This window comes from Pyxicephalus adspersus, chromosome 10, assembly GCF_032062135.1.
Source record: "Pyxicephalus adspersus chromosome 10, UCB_Pads_2.0, whole genome shotgun sequence".
In the NCBI taxonomy this organism is placed as follows: domain Eukaryota; kingdom Metazoa; phylum Chordata; class Amphibia; order Anura; family Pyxicephalidae; genus Pyxicephalus; species Pyxicephalus adspersus.
Window position 1 is genome coordinate 29,899,228 of NC_092867.1, and position 14,562 is coordinate 29,913,789.

Here is a 14,562-nt window from a genome sequence, read left to right on the forward strand (position 1 = left end):
GCTCCATTCTCATCAGTATTTACAGGATTACAGCATTTTTACTATCCTCTTTCTAGGCAATTGAGCGAGGCATCTTTTTTGAAGTGATTTACACTCCAGCTATCAAAGACTCTACATTAAGGAGATATACAATTTCAAATACACTCAACCTAATGCAGACCTGCAAAGGAAAAGTAAGACATTTTGTTGTGCTGCTTTGTACAGTATTGGACCACATTCTTACTGAGTTGAATTGTTGTAGCCTAAATGAAGTTACAGTGACCTGAAGAAAAAAATAAATTCTGCTCAATACTTGTATAAAAGGATTAAAGTTTATAGTTTACGCTTATAATGTTTAAATTCAACAGCAAGCAAGTTTAGCTGACTCATTTTATCACATTTAGTCAGCTATGTTCTTGTAGCCATGCTGACATTGCCTGCTGTAGGTCAATTTCATAGTATGAAAACGGTGGCGTATAGCAGCATTAATGATGCTGCATAGAAGGGGTACAGTGTTGGACTACTGACCCCCTGCTGCATATTTTGGATGTAATTATCTACAGTAAAAATTACGGCTTTTATTTTCTCATTATGCCAGCCAAAAATGGTTTGGGACACTTAAGGTGCTATAAGTTTTTTTCTGAGAGTTGGATGTTTAGCCACCAAGCTTGTTGCAATGGTCATTTATTTTGGCTGTAGGAAATCCATTCTGAAAATATTTGATTGCCAGAGCTTGTAAACAAGGTAAATTCCTGCAGATTTAGTCCCAGCATGTAGATAACCGCTAAAAGGCTTTGTTCTGCAGTATAAGATCCCAGCAATATTTAATACCTAGGACCTGTCTACACCATTACTTGTGCAGAAACTAACCTTGCCTCTCTCTTCAAATGTGCTTCCCTGTGTACTGAATATGAATAAATTCAATAGCTAAAAATAGGACCAGGAGGGGAATGTATCTAAAGATGCAACATGTTGGGTTGTGCCACCAGCAGTGATATACAGGCCAGTACTTTAGTATGTACGCACTTCACATAATTGTCACCCAAAACTATCATCATCAACTAACCCATCATGCTAACATATGTGTACATCAGTCCCCTGATGTTGATCTTCAGGCTCTATGGCAGATTGATGAGCAACTGATTAGGAATGACCACTGTGCACTGGAGAAGAGCACAGAGGGGTTCTGCCCCCTTGTCCACCCCCCTTCCCTAGGGCATCATAGTACAGAACTGAATGTGTGTACAATGGCTCCTCATTCATTCATCTGTCACTGGAAACAATCACACAAGATTGTTTTTTAGTGACCATGATCTGGCATGTGTACATAGCCTAAGGGTGCGCCGGGTGTTTTTTGTATTGCCAAAAAGGTCTGTTCACTGGATGTTAACCTCCCTGGTGGTATTCCGGAGTGTGGCTCGGGGTGGATTTTCTATGACAATCTCAAGCCACACTAGGGTGGAATTTTCAGGCAGGTTAAAACTCCTTCCTTTTTCCCCGTTCCAGCGATGTCTGGCGTCTTCTTCTCCTGACGATGCTGGGCATCTGTATAACCTGGCAATGCCCAGCTGGCATCTGCGTCCCCAGCGTTTGAACATTGGGGACGCGAGGCTAGGGGAAGCAGATCATGGCCGGGCACCTGGAGGGCGGGACCGTGCAGGCAGGTAGGCAGGACCGGGAAATTTAAAATTATCGCTTTTACGTTTAAAAATCCTCTTTAATAATAGCGCCAGGGGGTTAAATAAAAATCAACACTTGTTAAAAAAAAAAAAAAAAAAAATTCTAGCTATGGTTGCAAGAAAAAAACTTAGACATAGTACAAATACAAAGAGTTCAGAAGGTATTACTGTCTATTGTTCAATGTCCTCTGCACACCTGCAACCAGGTAATGTGAGGATTTGTGTGATAAATGTAAAAGTCAATGAATATGGGTTGTGCTTTGCAAGTGATGCATATACCAGTGTAAAGCAACATTTATTTTAATATAGAAGTTTTTCTATTGGCAAATTTGATCTATATGTTCTTATGACCAGATAACACTTGTTGTGGTGTTTCCTCACTGGAGGCATGGGATTCATGTCTGGCACCAGACAGTTATTGCCTCTTTGGTGGGAAGGAGGCATTGATGTCACAGGGCAAATTAACCCTGCATTGTAAATCGAGCTGGCACACCATCATTCGTAAAATGCACAAGTCCTGTCATTAGTAATACCTACCATATTAAATGTTAGGAAGGTTTGGGGGATTTAGTGTTACATTATGTAAATTTGAAAATGACTTGCAGAGTGGTTATGTAAGAAAAAATATTGATTGCTACAGATAAAGGAAGATGACTTCTTGAGTTTTGTTCAGATTTGTTGACCTGGCAACGTAGAATAGTCCAGTTGGAATTTGAGAAAAAAAAAAAAGATATAGGAATTCCAGTCTCATGGAAAAGCTATATATGTGTCTTACCCTTTGTGGTGGATTTTTAAGTTTTTGTTTTTTTTTTTTTGTATTTTTGCACATAGATAATTCTGTATTATTTTTACTTTTAGAACATTATTATTTCAAGTGGCGCGGAAAGGGTAAGTTCTTTCTCTGTGTCTCAATTGCCAGGTATGGAAAAGTTTGGTAAGGAATATTCCTAGAAGTTACGTACAAAAGCTTCCTGGTTCATGCCAATGTAGAACCAAACATAGTAGATTCTTTTTCATAGTGTCTGTTTAAATTGATGTATGTTAATCTTTAATCATTATTAACCAGGTATTAAAGGGTTATTTTTTCCTTTTTATTTGCAGCCCTTTGAACTAAGAAGTCCTTATGATATCGCTACTGTGTATCCTTTTTATAATTGTTCATTTAAATGGATTGTGTGGTCAGTGGTTTGGTGCATAGAGAATAGTATTAGGTAAATCTGACTTGATTGTGTAAACAGAAGAAAATACAAACAGGTTTTGGTAAATATCAATACGTGTATTTACAAATCACAAATGATATAAATCAGCGATACAAGTTGAAATATATCATTATATATGTCTTCCCCATGCCCATTTTAGGACAGCATGGGATTGGGGTAATAGGTCTAGACAAAATCAAGCTGGCCATAGATTATTGAAAATAAAAATTTAAGTGTGAAACCTAACCCAAGACGTTTCACCTCAAAGCTTAAATAGAGATTATATATATATATATATATGCAAAACGTATACAGATAATTTGAAAACGTATGCAGGATAGTAATATATAGGATCCAGACTACAAATTGTATAGTAATCAAGAGTAAGAGAAAGCTGAGTTTTTTGCACACATAAAAAAAACACCCACCTTCTAGCATAGGATCCAGATTAATCAAACAATGTCATGGATATCACTATAATAACAAATGCATCTTATATTATAGAAAAGTACAGGAGTATGTGAGTAAAATAATTTCCAAATATCAATACATTTGGACATTTCATACACAAAGAAATACATAGGAGATATATATACTTTAGCTGCTATTTGGTAGGCTACATTGTATTGATCATATAAAGAAAGGATATGTGCAAGACAAAATGGATGGTAATGTATGGGGACTAATGTGGAAAAATAGGAACATATTAGAGTTATTTTAATTAGGTGTCCAATGTGAGTTAGTAGACACCTACTTGGGTGTAGTAGTATGAAAATATGCCACATTTGAAATATATCAGATGTCAAAAGGCTGAATTCTGGTAAGGGGAAATAAAGGTTTATTTACCCAAGGGTATGTGTATAATAAAATGGAAAAGAGTAATCTTAAATAAGAATAATATATTGCTATTATATAGGTATTACTGTAATTTTTATTTATGTATATATGAATGATCCTAAAAATTACTTGCATTAAAAGCTTGATTAAATTTAAATGGTAATGGGACCTATATAATATTAAATCTGACTTAAAGTTTACATTTAGCCTGTTTTTAGATCACATTTAGTTTATTGACCTTGAAGCCACTGTGAATTATCTTTTATACAGTGATTCTATCATCAGGATTCTTCATTATCTGTGTGCTGGTATAAATGTGTACCATAATGTAATATTTGGATAGGTGGTTTGTTGAAGAATCCAGGGTTAGCATGGAGCACCATGGGTATTTCACAGTATTTTTTTGTGTATATGTCTGTTTTAAATATTTGATACTGGAGTTCCATGTATATCTTATTCTTTGTTAAAAAATACTAAACGTTTTATCAGAGGCTTACTGTTTGGATTGTCTGAAGAAGCTGCCAAGGCTGCTTTGTCTACCAACTGTCGATCTGTCCTTCTGCATGGTGGTAAGTCTACATGAATGAAGCCCCCAGTTTAATAGCACATTTCATCATACAAGACCTACATGCTGGTTGTAGAGTAAAGCTTTAAAAGGTAATTCAGAGCTTCAGATTACTCCATAGAGTACGTAAGGATTGCCCAAATAAGTTGCCTGTAAGTATCAAATTATTGCCTATATTGTAAAGTACAGTGCTTGACCAAGTTAGTTTTATGCCAATACAGCAGGTAACATATGAAACAAAGGAATTTGTAACCACTATTGTGCCTTTCTTGATTTAAATAAGAAACCACAATCTATAATAAATGAATGACCTATTCTTTTTTATAGCATATTTCAAGTAAAAGGCTAAGGGGTAATTTCTCATTCCTGTGGGATATATTATATTGATCATATCTAGGTATAGTTGAGGTTCCAGCTTATTTCAAGCTTCGTTACTTTTAGTCATTTGAATTAAGGAATAAAGACTCCTATTTATAGTTGGTCATATGAAACAATTGAATGGGGAAAATCAACCAGTGTATAGTCTGCTATGGACGAATTTACTAGTTGTCCAGTTTGGATTTAAGTTCTTGTATTGTGTCACAGATATATAAGTTGTCATATATTATGGTGCTGTGTTTCTCAACTAGTTTCTCTACAGGTTGCTAGGGCTTCCTTGAGCAATTAGCAGTTTGTGCCTCTCAGGTCAGTTTGTCACCCCAGTGATCTTTTTGGCTATATGTAAGGCTGACATTTTTCCCAACAGCCATCAGTGTTATCAATTCTTCCCATTGATCACCAAGCCAATGTACTGTGAGCTCTGGATATAGTAATTATATCAGGGGTTCCCTGAAGACCTGAAATTTATTTCATAAGGGTTCCTCCATGTTTAAAAGGACTAGTATGGTCGTCAGCATGCAGTTAAGCTGTGTACTAACGTTAGATTTTTGTTGTTTGAAATGATTTTTCACAATCATTTCCAATTACAAAAGACCGAAAGATGAATGAGCACTGTGTATTGCCGTTCTGTTCTATGGGGAGGAGGGAGAATGAGTGAGTGGAACCCCACTGCGCTCTCCTCCCTTCACTTCCATTACAGTCATTCGTGGATCTGCCAGGACAGATCCATGAACGACATCGATGGCTGCTGTACACATGTCAGATTCCCTTCTGAGACAAGCCCTGAGGCTCGTCACATATGAGAATCATCTGACTTGTGTACGGAGCTTTAGGTTGGCAAAGTATAAACGGTTCAGCTCACTTGTTTGACTTTCCCCTGTCATGCCACAAACAAATGATATGTTAATGTTATATGTGGATTGTATGTCTTCTTTTTTGATCCAGCTTGTTAGATATTGTACATAGCATGATTAACTGTGTTTTCAACTGCAGAGTCCAGAAACACTGCTTTCGGCATTACATACACAGTGAGGAAACATCAAGTTAATGAAGATGAAGGAGCAGCAGGAGAGCCAGTTTTCAAAAAAGCTAAAGAGTCATAAAGTTTGCACATGGTTGGCAGCATGTTAATGTCAAGTTGTTTCATTAATTTTTTTTATCTTTTGGTATCTCCCCCAGTTAGAATGGATTGAAACATATTTAGTTTTGGCAAAAACTACATGTAACTACATGTAACATGTATGTTAGTTTAAATAAAGACAGCATTCAGAATAATTTCACAAATTTATTGAACATTTGTACAGAACAGATCCTTTTTTTTTCATATGAAACCATAATGGAATATTTGATGTATTTATTTCTGGTGTAACATCAATATTAAATAATTTTTGCAAAATCCTGTGTGTAGTTTGTGGTTTCATTCTTTCCAAAGCTCACAGTAAAGATTTTAAGAAGCTCAGGAAATATAATATGATAGAGATCTGAATTCTGTAATGTTTTCAGTGTCCTTGTAAAGTGCACTGAACTCCACAGTGAAATTGCTAATCCTTAATAAGCCCTCAGCCACTTGGTAGTGCTTTGGCCTAAAAAGCAGCATAGACATCTGTGAATTTTTGTCAAGTGCACCTAAATGTTAGTGACACCAAGTTAGTTTTTGCTTTATTTAGTAGAAATCACCTGTTACAATGCAGGAGAGCAGAATTTGTAGCTGGATACTTACCACTAGGTGGTGTTCCAGCACTGCTCATCCAGTAAATTTATCTTTCTCATGTTATATAATGTGTTTCGTTCAATACTATATGATCACATGAATGTAGCCTCTGGTCTCAAGATCACAGCCTTGGACAGTGCAATGCAAACGGGACAGTGTGCCCACACGTTATAGCATTACAGTGGCAATGTGATATGACCAGAGCCTAACTTATAAAATCTGTAACAGAAAGAATAAATAGGTTATGCAATATTACAAAGGATGGTCACAGTTGGTACCCTTATCCCATTCTTTGTCATTATATTGGTACATTATATAAGATCTGTGGCATATTTCTTCATAATACATGTACTCAATACAAAATGTACAGAAAATACAATACAAATGTATAAAAGAACAATATATAGTACAACTTTTCCCTTTTCTATTGCATTTCTGTCTAAATCCATTTAGTGTCTCGTCCATTCTCTCATCCTTCTCAGTCATAGCTCAGAAACCTGGAGGATCTTCCAGAGTTCACATAACTGGAAGATCCTACATACAGGACATTTGGTCCAAGCTATTTGAATATCTTAAATAGCTTGCTGTCCATTCTACATCTGTACATTAGAGCCACAGGAAATCTACAAACAGCTGCAGCCCCTGTTCTGTCTGAGATATCGGTCAGCATGCTAGTCTTTTTTTCTCTTCAGCATTAATTTCGGAGAGAAGGAAAGTAGACCAATGACAAGATCAGCCTGACAGATAACGTTTTCCAGGGCTGTGCTGCTGGGTTTTTCTCTGATTCAGGAAACGCAGCATTTAACTACATTCCTACATTTAGAGAACAAGCTGTGGCTCTAGAGAGATGTCAACCCTTAGTGCAAGCTACATGTGTGCGGGGAATCGTTTAAGACAGCTTAATTCATTTTGCACAAAGCTTTTTCAATTTTATAATGAATTAACTGCTGTGTGCAGGGCTACGTTTAATTCAGTGATGCCTATCTAGAAAGTCAAAGGAAAGCTAGTTTTCCTTTTGTTAACCTTCAATGTTAGACCTTCACATTGATGGCTATTGTATTAACAAGGCCCATTTCCTTAGCAGATAAACCTAGTGCTCAGGCTGAAGCTCCAACCTAACTTAATAGGCAAGTTCTAGTCGGCACAAAGTGGTGATCTGCTTCTGGCACTATACGTAAATCCCCCATTCTTCCCTAACATTCTAGTTCTCTCCATTTTCTTCGCTTCACCTGGTAAAGGACCTTTTTCCCACCTCAATCATCAAAGTGGGTAGCCCGCACCACAGTAGAAGCCTGATACTTTTAAACATACAGCCAAGAATCCTCTCTCTGGCTTTGTCCTTAGTATTTCTTGATGTGTCAATCGCAACACAACTAGTAATGCCCAGTGTGTTGCTCTTACATTAAATAAGATTAAAATAAAAGTATTCGTGTCCGTCATATACCTTATCAACAGTAATACCATTTGGGCAGTGTAGCTGCCACATTTATACAACACAAATGTAAAGCGCAATGCCAATGCAGTAACAAACAATAAATAAATAAATATGTTTAAAAAAAATCAAAGTGCAAGGAATTTGAGGAATCTGGAATCGTCCTATCAAAGCTTTTTGAAGCAAAAAAAACAAAAAACAATGCGCCATAGCTAACGCTTTTCATTGCTTTTGCTGTTAGAAATTCTGTATGTGAGAGTTCTTGTACGAGTTTTCCTGGAGCCCGCCGAATATCTCTTTGCAACCGTTTTGCCACTGAAGGACAAGTTCCATTGGTGTCTTCCCCGTCTGTCAGGACATTTCAAAAAAAATTTAGTCAAACATAAATGTCTAAATTGGTTGCAATGTTTCCAATAAATGCATGTAGCTTGAAGTGTGTTGTCCATGTTAAAAGGACGTCTTTAATTTCTATTTTTAGCTAAAATATCAAATTGTAATCGTGGAAGCAGACAACCCTAATGGTGAAAATTAACTACAGTAGTGTCCTTGTAGCAAAATATTTTAGGTGCTTGCACACAAATTTGACCTTTTTTATATGTAGCCATAATTTTTTAGGTTTTGATAAAAGGTGGGTTTTCTTCACTTGTCTCTATACATTTGAGTTTCTATCTACCATGATTCACTTGGGCATAGACACTTAATTTGTGAGGATGTTTGATGCTTGAGTTCTTTGCTTTACCACTAAAAGTCCCTAATCAAAGTAATCAGCATTCTGCTATCTTATTGGACTAAAACTATAATATTTGTATGGTTTGTACTTTTTGAGTTTGTACTTTATAAAATCTGATCTTTTCACTGGTGTAGAATTCTTGAGTGTATCTATTCCTAAAATTCAGTCTAAAGTCAAGTATAAACTTACTGCATTTTTGATGGACAAATTGGCCCCATACATAATCAAGAGTCTCATCATTTTGTAACGATTTAGTCTGACTCCATCGTGCATTGGTGTGTCTCCTTCCTGAAGAAAAACAATATATATTTTTAGAAACTTATTTGTAACATTGACGATTCCTCTTTCAACTTTGTGTTTAAAGTCAAGGTGTCACTGTGGGCAATATAACTGCTCAATGGGTTACAATCTTTCCTTGTAGTGCTTATGTTCTCCGTTTTGCAGTAGAATATTATCTGCATGGAGTTTATATGCTCTTAGTACTTTGTGTGGGTTTCTTGAGCATTCTAAACACATTCAGGTATCCCCCAGAACATTAGGTGAAGACTATATGGAGCGTCTATAAAAATGATTTCCAGGTAATAAATTGGTGAACTTTATATATTAAACTGTTTACATTGGTAAAATGTATTATTGGCTAACTGTTTTAAGTTATAAGACAATGCTTATGACTTGCACTCGTGTTTCTTCAAGTGTGTATGTGTTTTAAAGGTACAGACAGGTGGTCAAAGCTATACTATTTCCTTTGAGGTTATCCACAAATATGGATTATTGGTAATGAGTATGGGTATTGGTCTCAAAGAAAACTGTTTTAAGGTATTATAGTTGGAAATTTTTGAACCTCAGGGCAGTTTTTCTGCCCCCTTATTGTCCAGGCAACAAACTGGTGCTAAGAGGTGGTAACACATTCCTGGCTATGCAGTATAGCAAGGGTATGTCAATAACAAAAGTAGCTAAACTGAATCAAAAATATTTTGTCAGGTAAATCAGTTTGGATACATGCGGAGTTACTTGTTTGGCTGGTGCTTTAATTTATTAAATTGTAGCCTTTTAGCGTAGACATTTGCAACAATTCGACTCCAATTATTGACTTAAATCACAAAATGTTGTTTGTATTGTACTTCCTATATCTTTGTACTCTTTCAAACCTTTAATAACTAGAAATACAACATTGATTCTTACCCGGTCTTTGGCATTTAGGTCAGCTTCACATGCAATAAGATGTTCTGCGCACTCATACTTTCCACATCTGACGGCCACGTGGAGAGGAGTACTGAACAACTAGAGAAAAGAAGAGGGAGATCATTCACTAAACTGTACATAGGTCTTTGCTGTAAGGTAAAAAAAAAGCTGCACTGGGATATCGGTGGCCCATGAGTTTGCAAGTATATAAATAACTTCACGTGTAAACTAATAGGCATTCATTCTGAGAGATCTGCTTTTCCAACTGTAACACTAACTGTATGTACCAGAGAACATATTTCCTATTTATACTGGCATATATTACAGCTTGGTATTTCCAATATAAAACTTGCTTTCTGCATTAGGATTTTTGCAAATCACCATTTCATCACATGAACCAGCAGATAAATTGGATCTATACCCAAAACTTTTTTTTAAGTTTTGTATAGAGTGGGGAGGGGTTAGACTTTAGAGTTAGATTCTTTCAGTTTTTGTAATCATTCACATGGAGATGTTACCAATTGCTTTAAAGTTAGCCTGTTTGAATTGCAAAAGGTTCCTGAACTGCAGGATCAAACTCCAGGAGTGACCACCAAAAGGGATGTTCACCTCACTTTGGAGATTTTTCCTTTGGCTTGCAGTTGTGTCTCCAGAGCTTAACGTAAATCAATATCCACCAATGGAACACAGACAACAGATAAAAAACAACCAGATTCCCTTCTCTATCTAAAACTATTTTCAACGGTTCCTACTCTATGAATGGAAGGGTTATTGCTTCTTCTAATGCTTACCATCATCACTGTGAGGTTCATTTGAGGTTCTACATTATAGTTGCTGCCCATAGACCTGTCCCTGACTGTTTGGACATTTCTGATTGCCATCTCTAGTTTTGCTTGTAAATAGAAAGCTCTCTAATTTATATTAGAGCTTATCGAAATTCATATAGATATATTGGGGTATGACATTACTAACAAAAGGTAGCTGTTTAAAGTGTTCCCTCTTCCCCAAGGTTTACCAGATGTTTATATGTGTATATGATTTGGGAACAGTGGAAGGTATAGTCAACAGTGGGCCCTGTCCAGAACTGACTTGAGGCCTCTATTTGCTGGAGAGGGTCTGGGGTCCATTTTCAGTAGCACACTTTTCAACTTTCTATGTCCACCCCTAGTTGAAAATGTCTTACCAATGCTGGTACATTTATGCTCTTCATTACTATATATAAATGTTTTGTGAATGAATGATTGTTATTTATATAAATTATTTAGCAGTTCTAGAATCTTATCAAAGTTTTTCTTAGTAACTTTTCGGACTTTTAATTATACATAAGGTACATTTATGTCATGGAAAATCTAATCTACCTTGTCTCTTGCGTTGATGTTTGCTCCTTTGTTTAGAATAAATTTCAGAACCTCTACGTTTCCACCTCGGCAGGTCCAGTGAATTGCTGTGGATTCGAGCTGTGAACAGAACAGAAAAAATCATTGACTTTGGGTCTTCTCCTAAATTTAGACATGTAAGGCCATAAAACACATTACAGATTCCTGATTGGTCTAAAATAGTTGTGAATTTGCCTGGACTATAGAGTAGCAAAAATGTATTTTATATATTAAACTCTTGGGTTTTCAGGTGTTTGTTAAACATTTTCCACTAAAGGCAACTGTATTCTTTTACTTTTTACTGATGTACTATTAGAGGGAATCTTTGATTGAGTTTAATACTCTAATGATAGACGGTCTCTGTTTCAAATGCATGTTAATTTCAGGCCAGGCAAATACCTGTTAATGTTACTGCAAGAAAGATGTCCTTGATATGGATTTGGAAGGTTTTAACAATGGCAACCACCAGCAAATAGGTATTGTTCCTAAAGTGTAAAGCCAATTTTATTTTGTATTTGATAGAAAAAGGGAATAGTTAGAACCCTATATGTTTTATGCTGGTGATCACTGCCATTGAGACAAAAAAGGGAGAGACAATCCCAGTCTTGAGGTTCTCTCATTTTTGAGACATTTCATCTCACTTCCTTTTATAACATTTGGGCTTTAGATATACTTTATTGGAAGACTACTTTTGTAGCTAAAGATGATACGGGACACCAGATGTGTCATATTTCAGTCTAGAATATTTTCATTTACCATAACTAACAGTTCTGTTAAGCTTGTGACAAGTTCCCATTGTTTAGACGTTCCAGTGATGCATGATAGGAAATCAGTGGTGTTCCTTTTCTAAAGTTCTCTTTTCTGGTTATTTCTAACATTGTTCTCCGTGTGATGAACTTGTTTCAAAGTACTGTTTAGAATAGAATGACTTATAGCCCCAGCCATGTGCACTTGGTTCTAGCTGATTTTAAGTCCACATTAGGAAAGTTATGTATAAACCTTTAATTAAAAAATAATTACTATTATTTATCATCCCCAATAAATGCTTTTAGCTGTGAAGGAAAATTAAATCCTTGTGGTATATTATGCTTGATAACAAATCTGAATACATTTTGATTGGGGCCTTTTTTTATTTTACCATATTACTTAGTTCCCTCCAGGTTTATGGATAATTACTAAACCACGTGGAAGATTCTGACGAAGGAAAACGGCATTTATTGCACTTAGCAGGAGGTTGCAATTGTAGCTCGGCATTTCCCTTATGGTTTAAGTGCCTTGCAAAATTTGACAGCCTTTTGTCAACAAAATATAGTTTTGTAATCTAGCAATATTTTTCAGTGACTTCTCCAGAAACCTCGTAAGCCTCTCTGTTGTGTCTATTTTCATTTTCAAAGACAGATGTATTGGAAAAATTTGCATACCATGTCTTGGAATTCTAGGTCTGCTCCAGCTTCAATTAACTTCTCAACAATGGCCAGGTGTCCTTCGGAGCATGCTCTGTGCAGGGCTGTGCGTCTGTACTGTTAGGAAAAAGAGACAAGTTTATCAGGTAGGTAAAGTATATGAAACATTTTGATAGGCATTCTATTACTAGAGAATATTTCAGGACTTGATACTGTATTTTATTCCTAAAATGTTGGTTCAATATCCAAAGCCATAACATGGGATTCTGGAAGGTCTTACTATGAATTATGGGTATTAGCTTTGTAAATGAAGATGTTTTTTTGAAGCAGATCATTACCACAGGTCAGTGTTTAGTTACTAGGTCCACGTATGTTCAGGCACTTCTCTGCTGGAATAGTATTTGTTATGGATTATAATTTGTAAAGATATTGGTAATGTGAGCAGTATATACATTTCTGTCTGTAAACACCTGAAATCCTAGTTATGTCGTCCACTCTCTCCAAACAAGTATAGAAGAAGTAAGATAAAAAAAAACTTATTTATGTATTTTTTTCAGGTACTCGAAGTATTGAAGCCACCGTATGAAAATGAGAACCAGGTATGTCTATGAACGTTCTCATTTATCCAGGTCGCTGTATATCTAGTAGTAGCTAGTTACTTACAACTGGCCTTGTTTTTGTAATGTTGAAGATGTTGCACAATTCCGCAAGCTACTTCAGTTCTGAAAGCTGCGACATTTATTTAACATTGGAAGAACAAGTCTAGTTAAATGTGACTAACTAATACTAGTTAGGCAACCAGGTAGCTTGTATTTTCAGATGGAGAATGGAGAAGTCACTAATGGCAACCAATATGCAACCAATACACAGGGACACTGCTCACTACCTTTTACTATTAATCGAATTCTATATTACTTATGATATGATCATGGCCAGTGTGGACATTTTTTATGCTGCTTCTATGCAGTTTTTTTCTATTAGAACAATGATGAAAAAATGAGGTAGCTTAAGAGTTCAAGCTTTAGTGTATGGGAAGCTGAGATGTTTACTTTATCAGTCTAGCTATATTCTTTATTTCAGCTGTCGCTGAACTGCAACATCCACGACGAATGCTTAGCCACTTGTTTAGATGCCAAGCATGATGGCAATCCTAACTAAGTGCCAGACTGATTCCTAAACTTTGCCAGCTCCTGCTTTAAATATTTCTTCTTTTGGCCCATGTTACAGGTGACCTAAAAAGAGAAAAAAAATTCCTACCTCATCACAGGCGTTTGCATCTCCTCCATCTGCCAGGAATTTTTCAATGATGGGCATTTTGTTCTCCAATGCAGCTTTTAGAAATGTTGTTTCATCCACATGTTCGATCTAAAAATGATAAATTGTGCTTTGTGTAAGTGTTATTTTTTTCAACATGATTCATTTATTGGTCAGTTTAGTATAAACTTACCTCTGGCTCTGGCTCTGGTTCCTTGACCACAGGTACTTTTACTTTTTTACATCTTTTTCGTTTTTTTAGTTTTATTATAGTTTGTAGATCTTCTAAGTTTTCTAGTTTTGGTCTTTCTTCAATTTTCTTTTTGAGGAGCTAAATACAAAACATTGTGATACACATTCATTAAGAAAAAGTATTTTTCATCTCAAGAAGCCATTCGTTTTCAGGAGGTGTCTGCTTGCATGCTCACATGCATGCATGATCACACGTTACTATGTGCTGTGATACAAGCAGCCCAATCATTTTAATGTGATCTAATAAATTGGACCTGCTCTATTTTCAGCAGTACAACATGAATGGATGAATGTGTGATGGGGTGAATCAGGAAAAAATGACACCAAATCACATAATGCATGCATATTATAACATGTGGCTGTGGATACAAGCACATGGTTTAGCAGCACATGTATGTTTATTAAACCCTTATAATAGATGATTTTAGTAAATATAGAAATAATGGGCCCAATTTAATAAAGCTCTCCAAGGCTGGAGAGGATACACTTTCGTCAGTGAAGCTGGGTGATCCAGCAAACCTGGAATGGATTTCTTCAACGTCATATGCTATTTGCTTGCAAATGTTTTGAATGCTTGACCGGATG

At 36.1% G+C, this 14,562-nt stretch overlaps 2 protein-coding genes across 2 annotated transcripts in view; one reads left to right on the top strand and one right to left on the bottom strand.

Annotated features, from left to right (window-relative positions):
- RPP30 (ribonuclease P/MRP subunit p30) overlaps window positions 1-6,033 on the top strand; it is a gene marked incomplete at its 5' end in the record, with an annotated part of 13,931 nt that extends 7,898 nt beyond the window's left edge. Inside the window, 5 exon segments of the mRNA XM_072425094.1 lie at window positions 57-173; window positions 2,517-2,546; window positions 2,760-2,797; window positions 4,184-4,263; window positions 5,631-6,033. Coding sequence (XP_072281195.1) covers window positions 57-173; window positions 2,517-2,546; window positions 2,760-2,797; window positions 4,184-4,263; window positions 5,631-5,740 — 375 coding nt within the window.
- Window positions 5,909-14,077, bottom strand: ANKRD1 (ankyrin repeat domain 1). The gene is made up of 7 exons (XM_072425095.1): window positions 13,919-14,077; window positions 13,729-13,836; window positions 12,490-12,588; window positions 11,051-11,149; window positions 9,693-9,791; window positions 8,700-8,798; window positions 5,909-8,128 (listed from the first exon to the last, which is right to left on the bottom strand). The coding sequence occupies exons 2-7, from the start codon at window positions 13,783-13,785 to the stop codon at window positions 8,018-8,020; spliced, it is 564 nt and encodes a 187-aa protein (XP_072281196.1). The 5' UTR covers window positions 13,786-13,836; window positions 13,919-14,077; the 3' UTR covers window positions 5,909-8,017.
- Window positions 14,078-14,562: the final 485 nt, after the last annotated feature.